Raw genomic sequence first — 18726 nt, forward strand, 5'->3', positions numbered from 1 at the left:
ACTTTAGGTTTAGTGGCTGGCTGACCTTTTGAAATCTGTTCTGTTGCTTTTTCTTTATTACTCCAGGATGTTTTAGTTGGGTTTCTAAAAACCAAAGGTTCAAGAACAGTCCATTTTACAAAATGACTTGCTCGGAAAGAGAGGATAAAACTATTTTACGATTATCTATTAAATTAATCAGATTTTATTAAAAATATTCATGTAGTTTTTTTATAGGATGGATACTGATAATCAAATAAACTTCTCATTCTATCTGGGCTAGGCAAAAAGTCTACAGACATCTCAACCAACTCATTGTATTTAACATTTTAACATGCATGAGGTTTTATATCCTTCAAATGTGATCAATGAGACATGTCCAACCTTAACATTTGTCTGGGGAAGGGTCTTAGTTCAGTGGTATAGCATATGGTTTGCATACAGAAGGCCCCAGGGTCAATCCCTGATATATCTAGGGAGGGCTAGGAAAGATTCCTGCCTGAAACCTTGGAGAGAAGCTGCCAGTCAGTGTAGACACTGTAGAACTCGGTTAGATGGACCTATGGTCTGAGTTTGTATAAGGTAGCTTCCTATGTGGCGGTAGGTAATCTGATCCCTTCCCCCCCTTTTTTGGACTACAACTTCTATGCCTGACCATTGACAATGCTGTCTGGAGCTAATGGGCAGTGTAGTCCCAAACACCTGGAAAGCGCTAGATTGCCTACCCCATATTAAATATGTTCCTACTCTGTTAGAGCCGACCATTACTATAAATGCCATGATGTACTCATCGTTCTTGTGTTCACTGAAACAAACAGTGCAGCTGAAACAAGTGGGGAGATCCAAGTGGATATTGGAGTTGTGTATTCCAAAGAAATCATTGGATTAGAGGAAAAGGATAATGTTTAACAATACTAACCCTTCCCAGAACTCATGTTAATTAAATTTCTTAGCTAACATTTTTATTAATTTCTTAAATGCATTTCATCATGGCTCGGGATTTTAGAATTCTATGCTACAGAAAATCAAAAGTCCAAATTCTGTGGCTGGGTATTTTTTTAAAAGGCAAATGTATAAAACCACACTATATACACACTTTCTTCAGGCTTGTAGCATTTTATCCAACAGATGTCTATGTTTTGTTATATACTTAGAGGGCAGAGGGAGAAGTAGGAAAACGAAATGCAAAGGGTATTGGGAAACCAATCTCCTTTTGGAAACCACATGCAGAGAAAAGTGACCAAAGAGTCTGAGAATGAAAACCATGCACAGCAACAAGTGCACCCTGAGTTTATGCATGCTTACTCAGTCTCACGATGGGTCAACCTAGGCCTGACATTTGTCACATGGTTTGGTCCTGCATAGTTGTTTTTGGTTCCACACACAGTTTGCCTGTGCAAGGCAGCTGGATTCGGTCCATGGCATGGTGGGAGGAGGCTTCAACCCTTTGCCCTCGCCATGGGCCCAATCTGAATCTTGACTGCTCTGCGCCTGTGATTCACAATGGCAGGAAAGCTCGCATTGGTGCCGATAGTTTTTCTCCCATTGTGAACTGCAGGTGTAAGGGTGGAGGGATCACAGTGGGAAAAAAGATCAAAGCCCCCCCTCCTCACAAAGTCACACTCCTAACCCAGCTTGCTGCCCCGCCCCTGGCTATTTCTGAACAAAAGGGCAACTGCACAGAACCAACCAATGGGACAAATGTCGTATCGAGTTTGGACCTAAGTTAATGGGGCTTGCTTCTGATAAAGGATGAATAAGACTCCATCATTCCAGTCCAATCTTATGCAAGAACTCCTGTTGGGTACAACAGGTCTCCTCCTTAAGTTAGATTACAGCTTTAAAGTGATTCCTAGCTTTGGGGCATACATCATAATTCTTGTATTAATGGAATGTTTGTGCCATTGAATTTCTCTGTGTTTTAAAGTGTCAGATACTAACAGCACAAGAGCATGCATTAGCCATGTATTCCCAGCCAAGATTTCCAGGTATGCAGGGACAATGAGAGTCACTACACAGAAGACCTTTTGCTTGCTTGAGTGAATGACCAAACTCCAAGAATAAAGGGTATTTAGGAGACATACCAGCAGTTCTCTGGTAGACTGAAGAAAATGGGCTATTCGATAAGAAAATCTTGAAGAATTTACAGAAGTGAAAACACAGAGAAAATCCATTTGTGTTTTTTTAAGCCACAGTCTTCCTCTTACAGTAAATATAGTGACACAAGTGAGAAAAGAATTTGATCAGCAGAATCATGCATCATGTCAGTACAACTGATTATTAACTTGTTCTCCACAGTTATTCATTCTTTTATTTAGGGAATTGTATCCTGCCTTGTATCATGATAGTGATCACAGTCACTCTTCCATTACTCATCTGACTGTAGCATCCTAGTTTCTCTGCAATATGAAACCCATGCTAGTACATCAATGGAACTGTGGTTGGTTCTAATCAAGCATTTCTCAAACAGTGGGCCCTGGCTAAAAAGGTTGAGAACCCCAGTTTTAATTTTCAAGGGTGAGGTTTTATATACATGTTCTTTAACATGGTGTTACCCACCCTGTACCTTCAGGGCAAGGAGTGTGCTATACATCAGATAAATGAATAAAATACACATAATCTGGTACGAGAATGCACTTATAAAATGGGATGGCTGGAACTCAGAAGAGATAACATTTTGCAGCACAATCCTATGCATGTTTACTCAGAAGGAACTGGGCTAAATCCAATGTTGAGTAAACAAATCTTTGCTGCTGCAATGGACTTTTCATGGCCTCTCCTCCCCCCAGGAGTTTCCTATATACCCCCAAATCAACTATCTAGAGCAGATTTGGGGAGAGGGGGGCTGCAGGGATAATCTGCTCCACTGGCAGATACTATTCAATCAGCGGACAGACACAACTGGATTGTAAGTGAGTGTTTAGGATTGCAGCCTAACAGCACAATCCAATATATCAGGGATGGGAATCTTTTTTGGCTTGAGGGCCTATTCCCACATGGGACACCTTGGGGTGGGGGGCTGCATGCAAGCAGTAGGCAGCCAGCTCCCCCATCTGTCTGTCTGTCTGTCTCTCTCTCTCACACACACTCTCATCCATCCAATTCTCTTTCCCCACCGCTCTCTCTGTTTCATCCTCTTTCTGGCTCTCTGTGCCATTCACTCCCTCTTTCTCCATGTGTGACCTGTTCTCTCTCCCATTTTCTCTCTTCCCTTCCCTCCCCAGCTGTCTTCCCTCCTTGCCAACCTCACCCCAGGCACTTATGCTTTTAAAAAAGTTGCTGTGGGCACCAATGAAAGCTTTTTAAAAGCCTAATTGCTGTAAGTGGGGTGATGGGGGGTCACAGTGCATGGGGGGGGGCTATCCTAATATTTCCAGTAGTGACTCCCCAATCTCTTCCAGCAGAGACTCCCTCTCCTCTCCCTACAGCAATTAGACTTCAAAAAACCTCCACTGGCAACAATTGAGACTTTTTAAAAGCTTCATTGCTGTGTGCATATTTGGGGGGGGGGGGGCTGTTCAGGGGATTACAGCCTGTAGAGCAGGGAGGGGTAGACAACCCCCCCAATACCCCCATATGGCAATTACTGTGCAGAAGGGGGAGGGAGAGGTGCCCCACCCAACTAAACAGGTCCACTCAGAAGCAAGTCCTATTACATTCAGGATTACTGCCCCACTCCCATGACACTTCATTTCTGATTATTTTGTAGTTCGTACCCTAGCATTGTTGTAAAGCCCGCGCTTTCTATAAAATCAAGGATGGCTAGTAAATATGGGTAAACTATAAATAGTATAGCAGCAAATAGGATTTTAATCAGTTCATAGTCCACTGTGGGTTATAAAGCAGTGACAGTGGCTTTTGCCTCCAATAAGTGGGATGCTGCAAATCCACCCTGCTAAGCCACTCCCAGCAGAAGCAGAGCCTAGTCATAAATGGACGGTAAACATATTCTTTGTCTAAGGCATCCGGCTCCTGCATGTGTTTACAAATCCCTTGCCACCAGCAAAACACTTGATATCAGACTACCACAATTCAGGCTTTCACAATCCAGACTAAAATTCTGTCACAATCCAAAAAACAGTAAATAACCTTCTTGCAGAAGAGATACTTCAAGAAAGTGAGCCAAGTCACAGACTACAGATCAAATCACACATGATATGCATTATATGTTCGATGAATTAAATGCATAGAAGACTTTCTAGAAAACATCTGTTTTAGGGATGGGGAAGTTGACACCAAAGCCAAGAGCTGAACATGCACCCAGATCGGGCATATAAAACATAACTATGGTACAGAAGTGGTGTTTGAGCTCCAACACACCAAACCATTCCTTTGACCTCCACAAGCGCAATGCAATACAACACCCATTTCACTGAGGCAAGCCAGTTAATAGCCTCTCCAGATCAACTTCAAAATCAATTATTCCATTAATCAACCTCCCCACATTCATTTTACATATCCACCAATTCCTCAATTAACTCCAAAGCACTACTTTCTCATCTGCCCTTAATAGAGGGAAAGTTTGGAGGATACCAAGTGAGGAAGAGCAAGACCTTTAAAATATTTGAAAGGCCTATCTTTGTTTTAGTTTTATGATGTCACCAGTGACACCTGCAACAAAATGCTGCAATGGAGTCTAACCTCCTAGCGCTAGTGATGCTGTTCAGGGTTCCAGCCAGCCATGCCCTCCTCCAGCATAGCCCATTCCAACTTCCACACCTTATCCATTTCCCTCAAACTGACGCTCAACGTTTAATGGCTACTGAGCATGTTATGTGTGTATGCATGCGCGTTTCTACTCAAGTTTTATTTTTTCAAGATGTTTTGTACTCCTGCAGACCTAAGGCTTCTCCTACGCTTACCGATACCTTACACTGGTTTCTCAGTGGTCCCATTTTGGCTACATAGATATCAGCATTCACCAGCTGAGTTCGCAATTGGAGGGATCATCAGTGTTGTGGATTAAAGAACGTAGCGATCCTTTATGAAGAAAGCATTCTGCTTATCACGAATGCCCTCTGTTTCCAGAGTTGGGAAGCCAAAAGAATATAGGGATGGCAGAGAATTCCGCCATGGATTTCAGTGAGGCCGAATGCACTGGCACTCGGCCCCCTGAAACCTGTGGTGGAACAGCCTCCCACCCCCTGCCACCCCACGGAATCCTCACCGGGACGATGCTTACATGGGGCGGATGTTCCGGCAGCTGCGGCTCTGGCGGCTCCAGCAGCGGCTCTGGTGGAGGCAGCAGCAGCTGGTCTCTCAGCTGGCTGCTGCGGCCGCAAATGGTGGCCGCTGTAGCGACCACTATTTGCATCCTGCCAGGCTGCTGTGATAGGCTACGTAACTATTTAGGTAGCCTATCAGGGTAAAGAGCAGCGGCACAAACAGTGTAGCGGCCACCGTTTGCGCCCCTGCTCTTTGCCGTGATAGGCTATGTAAATACTTTACATAGCCTATCACGACAGCCTGGCAGGATGTAAATGGTGGCCGCAGCAGCCTGCCATGGCTGGAACTCTGGCTGTGGACGGCCCTGGCTGGCGGTTCCGCAGAGCCACCGCAGAGCAGAGCCGGCCCAGGGAGGATTCCAAGGGGGAGGGACAGTGCGCCTCCCCCCCACCGCGAATCAAAGCTGCAAAAAGGTAAGTGACTTTCATACATCCCTAAAAGAATAGAGCCAGCAAAAAGGGCCGTTAAATTCGCTAAGAAGAGAATCCTCTGCAGTTCAAGATAGCTTGCAGCATGAATTGTGGATATGGATGCAGCCCGTATGGGCTCTATGCATGGAAATGTTTCAAAGCTACATTTGAAAGCTTGGGAACAGAGTACTGTGACCATGTATGTATATACTGCTCCACATCAGAAGATTTTGGAGCGGTGAACAACAAGGTAAAAGAATAAAACACCAAGTTAAAAGAGTTAAAACCTTTTTTAAAAAGACCATGAACATGACTGCATGGATGTCCATCACCATGTGCACATCTCTAACTGCAGGTTCCAGGAATACAGAGTGGAGACATGGAGATTTAGCATGTGATGGCAGCCATCTTTGTGAGAAAGTCATTCTAAACGTAGCAGTTCATGTGTGTGTGTGTGTGTGTGTGTGTGTGTGAGTACGCAGCTTGTGCGTACTCATGCAGCACATGCACGCACACATGTTGAAGTTGCCACAGGAATGCTCTTTATGGCTTAATGCGTGCTCCATCTCTTAATGTGGCTTTGAAAAGTTTCCACATACATTCCTTTTGGAGCCAACACAGGCCACAGACATGCTGACAATGCACTCCACAGGGAGGGCATGCAACTTTACACTGAGTTGCATGTCCCATTTGCTGACATGACTTTTATAACTATTGGCCTCAAGCCCCGGAAAATATCCGCTTTGCTCAAAGGGTAGGCTAGCCCTATGCCTCCTGCCATCTCTGCATCTCCAGTGCCGTTCTTCTTCCCTGCATACATCTTTCATCTGAAGTAGATTTGCCATTTTCAACACAGAGGAAGTTTCGGCCTGCAACAGTTATACAGAAGTGAGAATTTCAGTGAGTGCAGATTTTCCCATCACAGAGATGGAAGAGATCTCTATGATCCAGTCTATGCAACTCCGGGCCAGCTCAAGATAGTTTGTTGCCTGAGGCAAAGGACAAGATGGTGCCCCCCATTACACAGATAGAAGCCAGCTCGACTGATAGTTGAATCTTGCTTCAACACTGGTTAGGACAGTATCCTCTATTGTGTCCCTGAGGTAAGCATGCTAGCTTAGGGGGTGCAATAGCTTTAACTGCACCATGGCCTCATTCACATAACTTTTTTTTTTTGGGGGGGGGGAGATGACATTGTCTTCCATTTGTAATCCTCGCGTGTTTTCCACTGCTTCTTCCTTCATTTTTCCTTACCGCAGAAAATCCATTAAGAAAACACAGAATAGCTCTGCACAATGCATTATTTTTTGCACTGTAGCACCTCATGCTGCGCACTTGTAGCTCTGTCCTCCTCCACCACCTCCTGCTCCCCAGCCTCTCCTGGCAGAGTCGGCTGCCTCACTGTGCCTGTGGGAGGGCAGAACCCAATTGCACCTGTTAAAGGAATGTTAGCCCTGCCTCACACTGAAAATGGCAACTCTTGAGTTCCAAAGCCCCACTTATCTACTTCCTCCACAACTCCTGATACAGACAATATGGATTCTATTATAGACATAAAATTTTTACAGAATCATGCAATGGATGCAAAAGATCTTCTGTATACAGAATCTATTGGGGGTAGGTGGGTAAGAGAAATTGTGATGCTCTGCTTATAGAAAGTGGTTGTGCAAGAGAACACTATCCCATGGTGTGGTATTCTGTCTCTCACACAAGTACGCACACAAGCTTTCTCTCCATTTGTTTCCATACTTTTTCAATAGATTAATTGCCCAGCAGAAAGGGGAGGGGAGTTTGAACTTTAAACTGTTACCTTGGCTTTGGAGTTAGTACAGCACAGAACTGAAGTACACCCTGAAGTTATAAATCTGACTTATCCCATTTCAGACCACTGATCCATCTAGCTCAGTATAGCCTATTCTGATTGGCAGCTGTTCTCCAAGGTCTCAGGCAGACGTTTTTCCCAGCTCTACTGCTCAAGAGGCTTTTCTAACTGGAGATACCAGGGACTGACCTAGGGACCACTGGCATTAGCCCATGCTTTACTGCTAATTTCCAATTCTATCACTTCCATATTTAGTGATATAGAACTTCTTTAACTAGCAGGTATGTCCTAAAAGTGTTTTTAAACAGAATCAAGTTAAAAGCACATCTCCTAAAAATAGACATTAGACAAAGGACCAGATGAACACATGAATTATCCATAAGGAAGTGGATTGACAAACGTGTGATGTGGAATTACTGAACCCTTGCCCGCAGCTCACTCACACGCTTTTCCTGGCAGTGCAATTTGGGAAAATATTGGCACTAGACTCTTAACAAAAGCTAGGAGGTCACATTTATTTCTGCTTCCCCCACCCCCACTGCCAGCGCAGAAATCCTGTTCTTGGCATCCATGAAGAATATATATTTATTGTTACTTTTAATTCATTATTTACAACCCAGAATATCAAGTACTGTGGCTGAAAATGACTGCAGATGGTAAATGGCCAATTTTTAATGTTGCCCACTGTATATGTCTGTGCCATCTGTGTTGCTGTATGTGCCAATAAGGCTGAGCAAAGTGATGCAAATAATTCCCAGTGAAGAGAAAAAAAACGAATTATTGCGATGGATTAGAGAGACACTTGACGATGGCATCAAAGACTATGTATAGATAACAGTCTGATCATGTTTTAATGTAAACCCATTGCCAAATAGGTTGTATGAAATGCCACAGTATTCGGTGAATCTAAAAAACAAACCTGTAAAAGTACTTTACAAATTTGAGGTCCAGCAGAGAAGGTATATTAGTAAGCTTAACCTCAAGTGCTTGTCTTGAGGAAGAACCCCTCATTTAGGAAGATCTAAAGCTAAATCTTTTGTAAACATGGGGAAGATCAGTCTTTAAAATGTGAAAAGAAAAATATGGCCAAAGCCACAGAATGACAAATCAAAAGAAAAAAATGTCATGTTCATTAATTTAGATAAATCCTAAATTATTTCATTCCATGATAAAATTGACATCTGTTTTGATAAGTACATATAATATTGTTGCAGTATTATGGTAAGATTGAACTTAGCAGCTGTCTAGAACAAAACAATGATTGGCTACCAAGCTGAGCCACAAATTGTGGATCACAGTATTCATATAACCACTTGGTAAACTGGTCATCTGTATTGTCCTGCCAAGGGGTGAGAATTTTACTGATAAGGAATGGAAAAAATTAAAGTTATCCTCCACACGTGAAAGGTTGATACCCAAGAGTGGTTAAGATTGCAAACTTTTGTGAATTTACTTGGGAGTAGCTCCCACTGAATTAAATGGAACTTATTTCTTAGTAAGCATGTATAAGATCACAATGTAAAATCTAAATCACCACTTGGTTAATGATCGTATGAATTCACCTTTACTCCCTGAACTGGGGGGCACACTGATTATATGGAAAAAAAACATGAGAATACCAGTAGTAACTACTAAATCGTCAGTCATTATGGATACTGCAAGATTAATAAGTCTATACTACTTTCTCCTCTGTGTGATACAACCATCTGTAACACCTGCTGTAATCTGACAAAGTACGTACTTAAAACTATGGAATTCACTACCACAGATGTAGTTATGGGCATTTATTTATTTATTTATTTTATTTATTAAATTTCTTAATCGCCCATCTGGCTGGTCACCTGGCCACTCGGGCGATGTACAATAATACAACAGTTTAAAACAACAAAATTCCACATTAAAACATTGTATTTCTAAAAAATACCCTAACCCACCCCAAATGCCTGACTGAACAACCATGATTTTAATGCATGGCGGAAGCTCATTAAAGAAGGGGCATGGCGGAGTTCCCTAGGGAGGGAATTCCACAGAGTGGGGGCCACCACAGAGAAGGCCCTCTCCCTCGTCCTCACCAGCCTAGCTGTCCTGGCTGATGGGACAGAGAGAAGGCATCCGAGGCTGATCTCGTTGAGCGGCCTGTCTGGTGCTGCTGGAGGCGCTCCTTGAGATAGGCTGAGCCGGAACCATATAGGGTTTTAAAGGTCAAAACCAACACCTTGAATTTGGCCCGGAAAACAACTGGTAACCAATGCAACTCCTTCAGCACCAGAGTGATATGATCACGCCGGCTGCTGCCTTTAATCAGGCAAGCCGCTGTGTTCTGCACCAGCTGCAGCTTCCGAACCGTCTTCAAGGGTAACCCCACATAGAGCGCATTACAGTAGTCTAGACAAGAGGAGACCAAGGCATGTACTACTGATGGGAGCAGATGGTCGGGCATCAAATTAAATGGCTTTGTAAAAGACTGCATGGGTTCATGGAGGATAAGGCTATCAGTAGTTACTAGCCACGATGACTATATGTTATCTCCAGAATCAGAGGCAGCACATTTCTGAATACTTTTATTACAATTATTTAAATCCCACAGGGGGCGGGGGCAGGGGCAGTCCAGCTGTAAGACCAGAGTGGCCCCAGAAACTAGGCTTTCTGCATTCTTCAGCAACTTTCCTGCACTTGTCCCTAATTTACAATGATACAAGCTGTCCCACCACTAGCTAGTAATCATCTGTGATTTATTCATTGTGATTCATCGTAAATCATTCAGTTGGGTTTAAGCAATGTGGGAAAGTACCTTGAGGCACCAAGGTGGGATGCCTCTTGCACGGAATTGCAAAAGTTTTGACATGAGCTGCTTTGCTTCACAGTTCGCTATAGCCGAGGACAGAGTATTTGCCTCACCCTGACTCCCCAATCAAAGTGGCTGGAGCTTTGGCTAATTTGCCTTTCACTGTAATGTGCAGCTGTACACATTTCTTCAAGGATTCTGGGGCATCCACACATAGGCAAGTTGGGTGCAATTTTTCATACTATCTTCTTGACAGTGGCATGATATGAGGGGGATGAGTGGGAGACAATCCTACCTTAGAGTATTTGAGCGCAACCCCAAAGTGATCTTCCCATCCCTTTCATGATTCTATGAATTTTCAATTATACTCTATTTACGTACAACCCATATGTTTCATCTAATGTACTTGTTACAGGAATATCTGGCACTGTGCCCTTTAATCACTACCAATAATACATTTCAAGTCATTCCATGGCAGTAGATATTGTATGTCAGCCTTCCCCAATTTGTCACCCTCCAGATGTGCAGACCCATTATCCTGTTCCCCAGCTCAATCGTGTTTCGGACGTGGGAAGCATGATGGAGCTGGGGAAAGGGGGCACACAGAGGGAACCATCCCCCCCCACCCTCTTCCCCAGATCATCTTGCCACCTCAGCACAGGAAGGGTAACTGGGGAGCACCTTGGGCACCTACAGTGGGTTGCACAGGTGGCCACTGCAGGTTGCCCACCTGTGGTCTAGAGCAGCCTTCCTTAACCTAGTTCTCGCCATATATTTTCGACTACAACTCCCAGAATTCCTGACCAATGGACATGCTGACTGATGCTGATGGAAGCTGAAGTCTAAAATATTTGGAGGTGAGGGCAGGCTGGTCTAGAGTAATGGATTAATTTCTAATCTCAATTATATTTTCTTAGTGGATTAAATTATGATATCCCAAATAATGGCTTAGATTCAGAGTAGCAGAATCATGAATAGAAAGGTTCTTTCCATCTAAATGGCTGTGACCCAGCAGAAGGAAGGGAAGGGATTTTTGCTAGTCTCCTTTCTCTTGCTGTCTTAGCCATGGTTCCAGAGGGCAGAATCCGATTCCCTTCTGCCCCAAATCCCTTCCACAAGTGGTGGGTCTCACCGATTCTGTCGTGCAAGCAGGACCCATTGCGTATGCAAAGGAGATTTACCGATTCCTATGGGATGCCCCACAATGAGTGGGAACATTTGCTTTGGGAAGAAGACAGGTTGGCAGAGCTCTCTTATGTGAGCTCAGCTGACCTGCTTCCTTCCAGAAATGAGTGTATCTTCTCACTGCAGGTTGCCTCAAAAGCACTAAATCATCATTACACAAGCAATGGGAGTTGCTTATGCAATGGGATTAGCGGGGCATAAGAAAATCATCAGGGGTGTAAAAGCCCCATTGGATTCTGCCCAATGGGTCCTCCAAAGCAAATTCCAGGGAATCAGGAAAAAAACCACTTTTCTGTGAATTCCTTGAGCTCTGCTCAGCGGATCTCTGGATCCGAATGCAGTATCTTTCTGAATGTTGTCCTTTTATGGCTAAGGACTGAGTGACCCATGTCCTCTCAGAACAATAAGACTGTTTGTAATCCAAATTGTAATCCAAGTAAGTGTTCCTGCTCAAACGATCCTGTTCTTTGTTCTAAAGAGCAATGGACTCTACCAAGTTAAGAACTGCCTTCTATAACTTTTACTGTTCCATCAGTAAAAATGTACTTCAAAAGCTTCCCATTTTTTAAAAGAGACTAGCTAATGCAATGAGGCATCGTCTCAACTTCTTTGTCCAGAGATACTCCCTGGAAAAGACCCTGATGCTGGGAAAGACTGAAGGCAAAAGGAGAAGAGGACGGCAGAGGATGAGATGGCTAGATAGCATCACGGATGCAATGAATATGAACTTGAGCACGCTCCGGGAGAGAGCGCAGGACAGGAAGGCCTGGCGTGCTATGGTCCATGGGGTCACGAAGAGTCGGACACGACTGAACGACTGAACAACGACAACAACTAATACAGCTATTAATGCTTTGATCTCCCAAATAAGATTATGATCTGAAGGTACAAATTGGTGATGGAAATTTTAAAGTAATAAATGTGTTTCAAGGAGGTGCTAAGTGGAATCTCTTTATGCAGGCCACTATGCGCTCATTGTCACTGCAAAACCCACTCGTGTTGCAGGCACTCAGCACTCCTCACCATCAGAGACATCTCATTGCCCAGGGTCGCACAATCAGCAGGGGGAAAAAGCCACTGTGGTTTCTTCCCTTGCCCTGCACATGCTGCTCGTGTAGTCATGTGCCTAATTACCTGCGACGCAGCACAGGTTATCATGTCATCTGAAACCAGTGTGGTGCACAGCAGGGGTGGCTTCTAAACCACTCCACAACCCCTACAAGCCCTGGGTTGTGGGGTGATTTAGAAGCCACCCCTGCTGTACACAGTGCCAGGTTTGGACAAGATGATAACCCACCTCGTGGGTAATTAGGCAAATGGCAGGAAAACAAGTGGCATGTGCGCAAGCAGGGGAAGAATGGCACCTTTTCCCCGCTGACTGACCAGGTTCACACAATAAGATGTTTCTAATGGTGAGGCCATTGTCAACGTATTGATTAGAATGCCAACCTGTGCCCTCCATGCAGCAGCTCAAAGATCAGGACTGACAGTGATGACAGGTAGTGTTAACTCACTGCCAGTCATTTCATTCCTGCCTTTAAAGAAATGAATCTTTTAGGGAGGAGATCAGTGTATTGTGCGTGAGCAGGAAGGTAACTTCACAGACACAAAGTTAAAGGCAACCTGCCTCCTTTTCTCCTCTCTCTCCCTCTCTCTCTCTCTCTCACACACACACACACACACACACACACACACAGACATGGGGGGGGGAGAATTAACACTAATTCATCATATTTTGAATTTCTTAGATTTACATGCACCATGTATGGACTCCCCCCTCCATATGACCTGTTTTAAAATCAAATTTCATCAATGTTATAAACCCTAACCACTTCTTTTCTTTTAAACACTATTTTTGTTCTAAATCGGTTTGTTAAAAGTTAGACAGTAAGAAAGACTAAAAGCTACACATAACTTGCAAATGCTAAAGGTATCATAGTAAGTTTACCCAAGTATCACAGACTACTTAAAATGACACCAAATTATAGAACTTACGTATAATGTATAATCTTTTCTTGACACGTTTGGTTCCTGGAATAGTTACCTCTCCCCTCCTCAGAAGTATTAAGATTTGGGGGTGGGGAGAGAAGAGTTGCAAGGGACCTGATGGAAGATAGATGACCCACAGGCTGTACAACCTATGAGCCACAAAATCTAACACAGCTGACCAGCCACAATCAAGGGACCTTACTTTGTTATCAGCCTGGAACTGCAAAAATGGGGTTGTCAAGCACTTGGTAGGAATACATAACTGGTTGGATGCATTCCTCTTGGAGGGTCACATGTTGTGCAGGTCTGATCTAACTAATCCAACTGATGAATGCATAGTTCAGGAGCAAATGTGCCAAGAAGGACATTTCCTATCTCAAAGTATCAAAATTTATTGATGTCAGTACTTTTTTTTAAAAGATACTCTTAAGTTACTTGCACCTCTTATTATTGACCATACCTGACGTTCAATTATTTTGCTAGAATTATTTAAAATATCCTTTTTTAAGTAATCCCCAAGTTAACCCCTACCCAGGCACAGCAACCTTTCAATTCAACATTAATTGTCTGCCCCAATAATGAAGTATTCAAGGAATATTCTTTGTGAACTTTCCAAAATAGTTCAGCATAATTTCAAGCTTCATCAGATTCCTTTGTAACAGTCTTACTAGTGTGAAATTTACTGGGCAATGATAGACAAGGCAAGTACAATTTTTTTTAATAAAGATATAATTACAAAAAGGGGGTAAAATCAGTTCAGGAAAGGCAACTTTTAATAGATCAGTTTAGACGTTTAACATAATAACTCACAACCATTTTAAATACTATTACTTAAAGCCTGGTGGAAGGAACAAATTTTTGCATCATAATTAGGAAATTCACAATACAACTTGCCAAAAACCAAAACACGGTTGTTTGAAAATAAATACGCTCCATGCCAAATTGTACAAAATGAAAATCAACAGTCTCTTCCCATATGAAAACCTCCTTTTAGCATTTTCAATTTAGTATTGTGTCCTTTAATTGATGTGAGGCTTTATATTCAAGGATTGCTGAGCTGTTCTGACTTTGTGCTGTTCAGAGGGAGGGGAAAAGCCAACTATTAACATGGGTCACAATTTAATGTTGTTCTTTCTGTTCATTTAAAGACAGTAAGTGTTGCATGGCTCATATTACAATTTTTAAAATAGCTATTGACACAGATCTGCTGTCATCCATAATGGATAGCAGGTGCATAATTAACATTTCCAAGTTAATGAATGTTCTGAAGCAGAGAGACATCATAGCAAAGCCACAATTTACTTACCCTTTGGTATCTGCCTTTTCACCACTGCTATCCTTGGATTTATCTTCCTCTTTAATATCTAGAAGTAATGAATAGTGGCAGTTTTATATAAACTGGGGTTGGAGAACTTATGTCCCTCCAGATGTTGGACTCAAACTTCCATCTTTCCTGACTTTCCTGCTGACCCGGGGGGGGGGGGGGGAGAGAGAACAGGTACACCAGCCAGCATTAACAGTGCAATCCTATACATATCTAGGAAGAAATAAGCCACACTGTCCATGTTCGATCAGCGACCAGGCAACACAGTACACACAACTGGCACTTCCCTAATTACTTACGCTGCATGTTGCCGTGTCATCTGAACCCAGGGCACGGCACAGCATGGGTGGCTTCTCATCAATCCTACAACCCCTACTGCAAGCCAGGGGTTATGGGGTGGGTAAGGAGCCACCCTGCTGAGCCGTGTGCTGAGTTTGTATGACACGGCAACATGCAATGTGATGCAGGCAATTAGGGAAATGCTGGTCACATGACCAGCACGCACTGTGTTGTTTCCCCCACCAATCATCCAAACCCAGTTGCGGAGCTTAATGAAACAAACTCCCTGATAAGTGTGCATAGGACCACAGCCTACATTTTTCAAATGACAACTGGTGACTTAGCTGCCAACAAATTACAGTGGAAGTGAAAATTGATAAAAGGGTTTGAGTTAAGTTACACCTCTGTAAGGGTTTATACATTTTACAATTCTTTCAAATAAAGAATGAACACTACACAGGTTAAAGAGATATTCTAGAAAAGATGAAAATTCACACTAATAGCCTAACCCAACAATATACAACTTGTGACCGCAACCAAAGGAAGCCCGCCAGTCATGGATTATAGGTGCAGTGAGGTGCTTGACATTTCAGCTCTTTTTGCAGATCCAGGAAGTCAGCAAAGACAGGTTGTGTACCCAACATTTGACTTAGGTCACAAGTTGTGTAACCATATTTAATCAGAAGCAAAACCCATTTATTTCAGAACTTTATACCATACTCACTTGGAAGTTTTAGCCTAAAAGGCAACAGAGAAGAAAATTTGGATTAGTTATTGATTTCTTACCTGCTTTCTTGTCTTCTGTCTCTTTTTTATCTTCTTCTAATCGGGCTTTCTTTGCTCCTTTCTTATGATCTGCAACATTTCTGCGCCCACCTTCCCCTTCATCTTCAGAATCAGAAAATTCTTCGTCACAGGCTATCCGCTTATCAGATGCACGAACTAGAATTAAAATGACAATGTTAGAACAGAGATTCTTCCAGGATATTCTTCTGTGCATTTCATTTACTGGGAAGCTGCTGAACGTCGTATCCTGTCGCATGTTCTCTAATGATGCAGCTGTAAGGAAAGTCTTGCTACACTGATCACAGCCATCATGAGAAGACTCTCCACGTGACAACAGTGATCTGTTCAGTATGATATTCTGTGATATGGTGGGTGTGCAATGAATTCATTGCCCACCCAATGAGGTGGGTGAATGGGGTTTCAGTTTTTCAACAGCATCTCTTTAATCTACTTCTACGTTTCAGCCAAGAGACACAGAAATAACATGCAATTTCTATGATGGGCTTTACATGGAAGAAGCATTTCTACAATTATTATTATGCACTCATTCTCAGCCAGAGGAGTTATAAGGTCCAAAATAGCAGTTGCTATTGCAAAACAGCAACTACAGCACACTCCTGGCCTAATTATTTCCTTCCTGAAAGTTGGAAGCAAAAATCAGAATTTCAAGGTCAATCATTAGATTCCAGTTGCTCGGACACATCCTATAATTTTACTAAGCTAGTTATCTAAGCTCCAAGACAATAAATACCAAAGGTGGAACAGGACTGCCCCAACAAGATAGATGGAACACACATTTACCAACCAGAAATAAATTGACCCCAGCACTTCGTGAGGAACACAAAAACCATTACAACAACTATATATATATGAAGGGAAAGAGGTTGGGGAATAATCAAAACTGGTAACAAAGTTAACAAATAAGCTGCCTCCAAGGGATAAGTCAATCCTGAAATTATACAAACTCATATCATCTTCTGCTGTGACATTTCAATCACATTGCTTAGATTTTATATTGAGTCTTCTAATGTTAGCCCTTTCTTACTAGAAATACGTTTGTCTGGATCTTCACCATCTTCGTCACCACTGTCTTCATGAACAGCATCTTCAGGAATAGCCTGCATCTGTACACCAGGAGCATGAGGCAACATTCGCAAATTCTCAAATAAACGCTGTCTGCAAGGCACGTAAGCCAGGAAAAAGTTTATTACAATTTACAATACAACTTTCTTCCCAATGTGTGTTTGGAGTTTCCTAATTCTCTTTCATGCATAAATATGCAGCTGCCTAGTGATCATAGGAAAGTAAGGTGAAAAGCAGGTTACATGGCAAGAGGGCTAGTTCTCTTGCAAACAGGTCATGGTATCCAAAGAAAATACACAGGAGGGTCTAAAGTATGAGTCAGGTGGGCCACCTATGTTCAGAAATGCACGTGCGCGCACACACACACCTCCCCCTACAAACACAATTTAAAAATACACTCTTGGAACATATTGCTGGAATCCAAATTCAATGTAAGCGTATTTACACCAAGTAACAAGTCTACAATGATAATATACAGAGGTCATGTATGCTGCACATCTACACACAAAATAATTTCCTGAGACTAACAGCTCTCTTGCAATATCACTATTTTACCTCTAAACAAAGAGGATGTAAATGAAGTAGACCAAATTTTGAGAAAGGAAAGCAAAATTTCTTTTAACTAACCAACACTGATAAATAATTTACTCATCAGTTCCCCCTGTTCCCTTTTGAATCAGCAGCTCCTACTACAGTTCCATATTATCCCTCCCTTTCCCTGCTTCCTAGTGGACTGAAAAAAGAAAGGACATTATTACTCATTACTCATAGCTGGAGTGTGTTTGGGGTGAGGCCTCCTATCAAAGCCACCTTGCTGAGGCCTCTCCCACTGGTTACTGACATAAGCTGCCCAGCCACTCTTCTACCCCACAGGTGTTTAAGAGCAGGGGCTGCCAGAGGCACTTAGCATCGCACTTGGAGATGCACAGAGGAGCACATGCAAGACCCATCCTACTGCCTTTCCAGAGATACCTGCAACCAGCTAATAGCAGTAAATAGCAGCAGCAGAGGGCAGCAGCTTCAAAGAACAAGAAGGGGCAAATGTGGATCTTCACTTGCTCCTTCTTAGCTGTTGCTCTCTCTTTTATACTGTTTTATGTTTTATATTTTAATATTTTTAATATGTGCCTGGGAAATACATTGAGTAACTCAGGGGTCGGGGGGTTCCACCATAACTGTGGTTACAGGTAGGGGGGAGGTATGGTGTTGGGGGATTTCACTTTTCCAAGTGGTCCATAGCCTGTTACATTCTGGGCCATGGATAGAGAATGTGGAACCCTCCTTAGCATGCTGTGACTAGTTTGCATGACACTTTGTGACTAGTTTGCATGATTAGTAGATACGTCCAGAGCACCATCAGGTACAGTTTTATTGGATGAGTTTCAGTTATTGAGGCCCGAGGATGAGGACAAGGTGCTTGGCCAAGTCTGGTCAACAACCTGTGTGCTCAGCCCTTGCCCTTCATGGCTTATTACATCAAACAAGGGGGGGGGGAGTCTGGCTGGGTCCAGGAAGTTGCAAATTCCTCCTGGAGATGGTGCCAGCCTCTTTAAAAGAGGTGGTGATCAGGCTACTCCTGAAAAAGCCTAACCTGGACCCAGAGGATGTTAACAACTATAGGCCAGCGGCCAACATCCCCTTCCTGGGCAAGGTGCTTGAGTGGGTGGTTGCTGGACAACTCCAGCCACTCTTGAAGGAAACGGATTACCTAGATCCATTTCAATTGGGCTTCAGGCCTGGTTTTGGACTGGAAACTGTCTTGGTCACCCTGTGGGATGACCTCTGCCAGGAGAGGGACAGGGGGAGTGCTACCCTGTTGATTCTCCTGGACCTCTCAGTGGCTTTCGATACCATCAAC

General features: G+C 43.1%; 1 protein-coding gene across 4 annotated transcripts in view; it reads right to left on the reverse strand.

Moving 5' to 3' along the window:
* HDAC2 (histone deacetylase 2) overlaps positions 1-18726 on the reverse strand; it is a 53488-nt gene that overhangs the window by 7637 nt on the left and 27125 nt on the right. For 3 of the 4 annotated variants that reach the window (XR_014786655.1, XM_084827343.1, XM_084827341.1), the window contains exons 11-13: positions 16831-16961; positions 15786-15941; positions 14703-14760 (exon numbers count right to left, since the gene is read on the reverse strand). Coding sequence is in view for 3 of the 4 variants with exons in the window: in XM_084827343.1 (XP_084683469.1) it covers positions 14703-14760; positions 15786-15941; positions 16831-16961 (345 nt within the window). In the remaining variant the exon portion in view is untranslated. Of the gene's footprint in view, positions 1-14091; positions 14470-14702; positions 14761-15785; positions 15942-16830; positions 16962-18726 lie in introns of those variants that run through there. The other variant, XM_084827344.1, reaches the window with a different exon arrangement.

The sequence above is a fragment of the Heloderma suspectum genome, chromosome 1, assembly GCF_057233095.1.
Source record: "Heloderma suspectum isolate Gila_16-S chromosome 1, 16-S_ref, whole genome shotgun sequence".
NCBI lineage: Eukaryota > Metazoa > Chordata > Lepidosauria > Squamata > Helodermatidae > Heloderma > Heloderma suspectum.